Source organism: Nicotiana attenuata, chromosome 7, assembly GCF_001879085.1.
Source record: "Nicotiana attenuata strain UT chromosome 7, NIATTr2, whole genome shotgun sequence".
Taxonomy (NCBI): domain Eukaryota; kingdom Viridiplantae; phylum Streptophyta; class Magnoliopsida; order Solanales; family Solanaceae; genus Nicotiana; species Nicotiana attenuata.
The window spans coordinates 29,939,660-29,948,213 of NC_031995.1; the positions used below are offsets into that span (position 1 = coordinate 29,939,660).

General features: G+C 34.5%; 1 protein-coding gene across 1 annotated transcript; it reads right to left on the reverse strand.

Annotated features, from left to right (window-relative positions):
- On the reverse strand, nt 1,651-3,485 carry LOC109230437 (scarecrow-like protein 32). The gene has a single exon (XM_019395943.1). The coding sequence runs from the start codon at nt 3,309-3,311 to the stop codon at nt 2,004-2,006; it is 1,308 nt and encodes a 435-aa protein (XP_019251488.1). The 5' UTR covers nt 3,312-3,485; the 3' UTR covers nt 1,651-2,003.

Below are 8,554 nucleotides of genomic sequence, written 5' to 3' on the forward strand. Positions count from 1 at the left end.
TCTAGTTATCACAATAATCACTTTGACAAGATTTTATAAAACTCACCTGAAAAGTCTATTATGCCATTGACATTATAAATCCTCCAATTTATGTAATATATTCTAGATTATATATTATATAATATATTTTTACCAAGGAATTTTACTTAAAATTAAAATAATTTTATATTATTTTATTTATTATTTTTTATAATATATTAGTACATTTAATTTTCCCATGATACTGAATTTGTTTAATCATATTCAAGCATGACCATATTTTCAATTATGTAAACGACGAAAAAAATATTTGAATTAACAAAAACAGATTTGTTTAACAAATGATAGTTTTTTATTGTCAGTAAAACTATTAATTTTATTTAAAAGATATTTGAGTTTATTATTAAATTTTAAGCTTTATCTGTTGATATTATTTATTTAAAATTGTTAATCTGATGTGTGAGTTTACTAAATGTTGGTATTTTATTTATTGGATTAATGAATATGGCTTGATTGATAAATCTGTGAGCTTTGATTTTATAATTCTTACTAAAAATATTTTATTAGGAGTGGTTAAGAACGTTGACGTGAGATTTGTTCATAGTAAAGTTATTGACAAATTTAATAACACTACAAATATATCTTGAAAATTAACGTTAAGGAAAAATTAAATATACGAATATATTATAAAAATAATAAATAAAATAATATTAAGCTATTTTTGTTATAAAAAAAATACCTAGGTAAAAATATAATATATAATATATAATATATAATATATAATATAGAAGATATTGCATAAATATGAAGGTTTATATATTATCAAGGGTATAATAGACTTTTCAAGTAAAAATATTACTCCATCCATTCCAGTTTATGTGAACCTATTTCCTTTTTGGTCCGTTCCAAAAAGAATGACCCCTTTCTTAATTTGGTAGAATTTTTGCTTAAACTTCCAATTCTACCCTTAATGAGAAGCTTTTATAACCACACAAATACTCTGGGCCCCATTTTAACTTGTTTAGGACCACAAATTCTAAAAGTCTTCATTTTTTCTTAAACTCCGTGCCCAGTCAAATAGGTTCACATAAATTGAAACAGAGGGAGTATAAAATCTAGCAAATGTGACTTTTGTGATAACTAGAGCAAAGTAAAATGATTTTTGTGTAACAAATGAAAGAAAAGTGACTTTTGAGTAATGAACATAAAGTTAAATGATTTTTACGTAACAAGAAAAAGAAAAGTAACTTTTGGGTAACAAACACAAAATTTCAATGACCATCGATAAAATTAAATCTAATTAATATGCTTTTAGTTCATTTCTGGGAAGACAAATGACCGATTCATGTACAGCCAACTTACCACATGTTTCAGCTTTAGCAAAACCAGTAAAAAAAAAAAAAAAGGCATTCATATATAGTTTAGCTTGATTATATATTTCTTCGTATAAGTAGTACAATTTAGCATGTTTCTTAACGTCAAATTACACAAAAGTAGAAATAGCTAGGATGTTGAAATCAGTGCTCTCTTGCGATTATGAAAGCCCCAGCCCTCATATTTTTCTACTCTGCAAAGTTAGATAATCACTTCCGAACACAAAACCAAAGACTGAAAAGCACGACTAAGAAAACATAGTGGCTGGTTTTGGTCTTCATACAAAAGACATTAATATGCACGTTTCTCTTCTTAATTTCCTCAGCTTTCATGTGACAGTTGTAGTGTAGTAGAGCACAAATACAAAGGTGGCATGGGTTGAAATTAAAGTTTCTCTCCAATTCCTAGCATTTCACCCTCGTCTTGTTTTATGTTACAACACTATGACTGAAAAAGAAAAAACAATTCTAATCCTGTCATTTCTCTTCCCATGGACCACCCTGAGAATGAAACTTCATCTCAATAGGCCCTAGCTACTTTAATTTAAAGGTACCGTAGCACATTTAAAAACCACTTAGGAACTAAAATATGGAGTATCTAGTTTTAATAAGCTACTCAATCCTTGGGATAGACCATTTGAGTGTCTTGTTTTACTCAATCCTCATGTCCATTTGAGGTGGGACCAAGACCCAAGCAGTTGCATAGACAGAGTTATGGCCTTTCCATGTTAATACAAGCATGTCGTCCTCGTTTTTCATACCCCACCCACTTGCATGCTCATCTAACAGTGACTTTACTTCCTTAATTGTTTCCTCACAAAAAGGAACACTCATGAAACCACTATTTTCCATCCTTTGTGAGAACTTGTTGCAACACTCTAATCTCTCTATCCTTTGGAACCCTTCAAATCCAATAATATTCTCAATTTTGTGGCCAATATCAGCTTCATAATCAAGCCTTTGTCTACTATCCTTAGGCAAGAAAGTCTCTAATGCATCAAAAGGTATCCATAAATAGTTGAAGCAAGTGGCTAATCTTGATTTTAAACTTGAGTTTCCCAAGTCAGAATCCTCATCAACCACAGTCATAATACATGGATTTAGATCCTTAACCCTATCAAGAAATATGTCACGAGAAGAAATACTACTTCCTTTAATTTGTTCATCAGGCATATACCTTAACCAATTTTGGCAATTAACCACCAAAGCCTCATCATCCCTAAGTTGAAGAGTTGAAGGACTCAATTGGCTCAAGAGCATATCATAGTTCAAGTCTTCAATCATATGGAATTCAAAAGGGACATCTCTAAACTTTGCAAAATTAGCCAAACGCAGGCCAACTTCTTCACTTGATACATTGAGAAATGGAGGAACTGATGGTCTCCAACAAGGCACCGATATTCGAAGTGAAGGAGGACCCTCAGGCCTCTTAGCTATTGCATCAATTAGAGTTGGCCATTGCATACAATGAGTGATACTAAAATCTAATATATGAACTTTTGTGTGCCCTTCAATGGCTTTATAAATAGCACTATTTGATGCACAATATCCAAATCTATGCCAAGGGATGAGATCTACATACCCTGCAAGCTCAGTCACACTCATTAATCTCCTTTGATCAAGATTACTACTTCCATAGAGATAATTATTTGTGGCTGTAGGACAAACCCTAGAAGCCCTTGAAATCAATGCCCTAAGAAACCAAGATGTAAGCCTTTGATTTGGATCTCCATTAGAAGAAGCCAAATTGTTGAGTACCCACATAACTTGTTGAGCCAAAGTTACATCATTGTTTTCTAATGCATTTGCACAATGAAGTAAAAGTTTCTCCAAACATGCCCCATCAAGACTTCCAATACATCCTTTTAATGCTCCTGTTAGAGAATTTTGAGGGTTGTTAAAAAGGTTAGGGTTTTGGATGGGAATTGTTGTAGAGTTTCCTCTTAGTTCTGCCTTCATAGTGATTAAACGTATGAAATAAATTTATATATGAGGAAACGAACTATAAATATAGGGTTCTTGTTCTGCTTTACGTGCATGGAGGTATGGAGAAAAAGGTAGAAGAAAAGCTACTGTATTTTCAAGAAATGCGAGGTCTCAAGCTAAGATATACTATTATCTATATATAGATGAAGAGAGGATGTTCAAAATAATATTCAATAAAATAGAGAGGAATTAGTGAAAGACTACGTATATACCTGGACTTCCTCTTATCCAACTACTTTCCTACTCTTTGTTAGCAAACAAACGGGATTTGATTTATTTGTTTTTTTTATTTGCATATATCTAGCTATTTGGACCATGGTAGAATTAACTCTAAATTTACTGTAAATTAAATTAATTAACGTGCAAATAAATAAGGACCTAGTCGCGAAAAGTTTGAAATTAGACTTTTTTTTCCATTTAAGTTCACTTGGAATTAGAGTTACACCAAGTTATTAACTTCTTTCTTTCTTTCTTCTATTTGAACGGGATTCAAATTTGACAACACTTTGCTCCGCGGAAAAATACTACTTACTGTAATTAGCATACCTTCCTCCTATATTCTCTCCAACAATAAATACGAAAGAAAAATAAAACATCTGCCTCTTTCTCTCTAAATTACTGTAGAAAACTTCGTCAAGTAAGTTACCACATTTTCTTTCACCCCACTCAGCTCACGGACTTATAATATTCCCTTCACTAGAACCTTCAACCTCCTATAGGCGAATTCAGAATTTTAAATTTATAAATTTCTGCAAAAATCTCAAACTAGTATACAATAATAATTGAATTAATGGATTGGGTTCCAAGCTAAATATTCTTATATATTTAATAAATTTTTGAATACAAATACAAAATCTAGACAAAAGTTACTGAGTTCACGAGAATCCGTGACGAATGCACTTGATCTGTCCCTGCCTCCAATCCATGAGGAGGGTATTAAATCATTAAATCAAGTCTCGGGGTTGCGGGCTAGCTCACTTCATCAGATTTCTATCATCCATTTTTTAAAGCCGTCATTAATCTAGCATTCCTTCCTCTTTCCTCATTTCCCATCCCGTAATGTAACCAAAACAAAATAAAAAAACAATTGTCAAGTTAGTTGCCGCATTCCATGATAAGTACCATGCATGCGTTTAGCTTTATTGGGGTCTACTATGCGATTAATTAATTATAGAAGAATTAACCTAAATATGTGGCTACTCAACCGTTTAAATTAGGAATAATTGGTAGATATATAATATATATGTAATCCATACATAATATGGGTATATAAGCAATGAATAATTTATGTATACTAGTTAGAAAAAATAAACAATAAATATGCCCCCTATTTTGTATAAAGATCCCTAAAGTTTGTTCCTCCTTTAACAGATAAATATTGTGGCAGCGGTTTTGTGACACATCTAAAACTTGCCCTCTTGGTACGTGGTCTTCTCAGGTCACATATATTTTTTTATTTACTAAGTGACTACGTACTTAAGGTAGAGAAAAGGTTAAAGAAGCTGTCTTAGCCGGCCATTTATTTGTCGAATTATGCTAATGATGGAACACCAAAAACTCTAAACATTTATATATTGTTGTGCTAATTCAGTTTTCTGTTTGAGTTTAGTGATTGATGGTACCATTCATTCCCGTCCTTTCACAGACATGATCATCAGATTTGGTTTTTAGTGCCACCTAACGCCACAACATAAGACAAAATCCATCTCTTGTCACATAATGGCAAATCTTTTTCGTTGTAATATATTTCACTTAAAAATGTAACTCTATTCACTGGTGAGTGACCGCCGAGAATGTCTTCTTTTTTTTTTTTTTTTATAGTTCTCGTCTTTCAATAGTATAGAGAATCACACAGCAAAGGCGAATTTAGAATTTTAGTTATATGAGTTTAACATTTAAGATTTTTAATATTGAACGTTATTATATTTTAAATTTTTTGGATATATTTACTATTTATTGTAATGTCAATAAATTTTTATATATAAATTTGTATTGCGCATGAAAAGTACTGGATCTGCCCCGGCATACACGGACGTGAAAGAAAGATTTATATAAAGAGAGGAAATCTTGGTTGCATCTTCTTGGTGAATAATAGGACAAACACTTTACATTTGTTATTTAGCATTAGGAATTTATGTTCAGCCGAGTTGATCATTTCATATTCATTTGCTAGCTACAGACAAGTTTAAAGCATGGTCAGGCGGGGCTTTAGGAAAAGGATCAAATATCGTTAGATTTTTGTATGGGCGAAAAAGTTCATGTCATGCATTTGACCTGGTCAACGACGATAAAGCCTTTAAATGATGTGATGTGTCGACGCTGTGACGTGTCAACCTGACCCCAAGAGGTCGAGGTCATATGAAGAAGATAAATCGCCGTCAAGGTCGAGGTGGTTTAACAAAAGACGAGGACGAGCACCCGCCTTCGGTACGAAGTAACGGTTAGTCTTAGGATTTAGATTCCCTAGAGAATATTCTAATAGATATTCCTTTCTGTTGTACTATCTAGGGTTTTGTGGCCCATGTACTCTGATGAAATCAAAGGGATCAATTCTGATGAACCCTAATTGGAAATGGAGATCAGAAAGAAAGACGAGACAACAGTGAGAGTTTAGGGAGAGAAAGAAATTTGAGAAATAAATTCTGTTATTACTGTAACTGACAGTACAAACATATATACATCAACTAATTCTAACTAATTCATTTTAACCGACATTGCTTAATACTCTATAGATAAATAAACTAAACTACCCTTCTACATCTAGTCTCTTTTATGTAATACTCTTCTCAACACTCCCCCTCAAGCTAGGTGGTGTAAAGATATCAAAAACACCTAGTTTGGAATTCAGGTACTCTTGTTCAAGCTCTTTGTCAAAATATCAGCTAGTTGATTTCTTGTTGTCACATACTCTGACTTATCCTTCTTGAATTTTCTCCCCATTAAAGTGGCAGTCTATGTCGATATGCTTGGTCCGTTCATGAAACACAAGATTTGCATCAATCTGCAATGCTGATTTGCTATCACAGAGCACAGTTACAAGCAGTTTGACCTCAATTCCCATGTTTTAATCAGTCCCAACAGTCATGTTAGTGCTGCAACTAAGGATGCTAAACTTCTATATTCAGCTTCTGCAGAACTTCTAAGAAAATGTACTATGCTTCTTTGACTTTTAAGATACTAGAGAGTCACCAAACTTAATGAGAAAGACTGTAACATATTTTCTAGTATGTGTCATGACTCGGATTTCCCAACCTCGGGAGTCGTGATGGTGCCTATTAGTGAAAGGTAGGCAAGCCAACTATTCCGATTAATTTACTTTCATTTTTTAACCTCTTAACAAGCGCAAGTTAACATATTATAAACTGCGGAAATAATAATGCGGAAGAACGAAATTTAACGATTAAGCTAATACCAATACGAATCCATAAACATAAACTACCCAGAACTGGTGTCACAATCTCACGGACTATCTAAGAATTCTACAAACAGGGTCTGAACAAAATGAATACATGTCTGTCTCTAAAATAGAAAAGAACAGAAAGAAGCTAGATAGGAAGGGGACGCCGAGTCCTGCGGACGCCTGGAGGACTACCTCAGGTCTCCGATGGACCGAAGGCAGCAACCCCTAGCTAAGGTCCGTATGCTCCAGTACCGGAATCTGCACAAAAGAGTGCAGAGTGTAGTATCAGCACAACCGACCCCATGTGCTGGTAAGGGTCGAGCCTAACCTCGGCGAAGTAGTGACGAGGCTAGGACACAACAAATAATTAACCTGCAGTTACACAGTATCTAGCAGAATAACAGTAACGGGAGTAATTCAAAAGTAACGGGGAGGGGTAACATGCTATGAGGAAATACCAACATAAAGAATGATAGTAATAGTGGAATAAGACAATTAAGGCATTTGAACCGAAAACAGCAAGAAATCATAACAAACAGGAAATAAGTGCACGTCATCACCCTTCGTACTTTTACTCTCAATCCTCACCAATGCAATCAAGTAATGAAAATGTGCACGGCATCACCCTCCGTGCTTTATCACTCTTTCCTCACCATATGCATCAATATCAATGTAATGTGCACGGCATCACCCTTCGTGCTTTATCACTCTTTCCTCACCATATGCATAAGTATGAATGTGCATGGCATCATCCTTCGTGCTTTATCACTCTTTCTCACCCAAACAATAGCAACAACAATATCCCGGCAAGGGAGTCGATGATAAGTATAAATACATTCCGGCAAGGGAATCAACAATAAGAAATAAATACATCCCGGCAAGGGAATCAATAATAAGAATTAAATACGTCCCGGGAAGGGAATCAGCTATAACCAAACTTGTACCAATAATCAACTTCACCATTTGCACCTCAACTAGAGCCAATGCTCAACAATAACCAAATTCCAAGAAGAAAATCATAAATCTTACTCAACATGGATAATCAACAATTTAGGCATACGTAGTACTTATTAAGAAACACAACGATCACAATTTAAGACCCACGGGCATGCTTGACACCAACGTATAGATACTCGTCACCATACCTATACGTCGTACACTACACTAACACATAGCAAATAAGGCACAACACCTATTCCCTCAAGCTAAGGTTAGACCAAACACTTACCTCAATGTCACGAACACAATCAAGCCTCAACTACCGCTTTACCTCTTGATTCCACCGCCAACCCGCTTGTATCTAGCCACAATTTACTTAATAACGTTAATAATTGCTAAATAAACCAATTCCAATGCATGAAAATAGATTTTCTCCTTGTTTTTCTCAAAAAGTCAAAAATCGACCTCGGACCCGTTTGGTCCAAACCCGAAATTCGGACCAAAACCCGATTATCCATTCACCCCCGAGCCCGGATATATAATTGGTTTTGGAATCCTACCTCAATTTGAGGTCTAAATCCCCAAATTTTGATATTCTTAAGTTCTACCCAAAATACCCAATTTCCACCATGAAAACCCTAGATTCTAGGATGAAATCTTGTAAAAAGAAGTTAAGGAGTGAAAGAAATGAGTTTAAAATCACTTACTTGTGTTTTGGAGAAGAAGGAGTGTTTGAAAAATCGCCTCTTATGCTTTAGGGTTTTTGAAAAATGAAAAATGGCTGAAAAGTCTCGTTTATATATACCCCCCTTAGATCCTCACGGTTGACCGCAGAAAAAGGACCGCGGCCGCGGAGCTCCACCGCGGACCGCGAAAT

Coding starts and splice junctions, on each gene's coding strand:
- LOC109230437 (XM_019395943.1), bottom strand. CDS start 3,311: ATGAAGGCAGAACTAAGAGGAAACTCTACAACAATTCCCATCCAAAAC.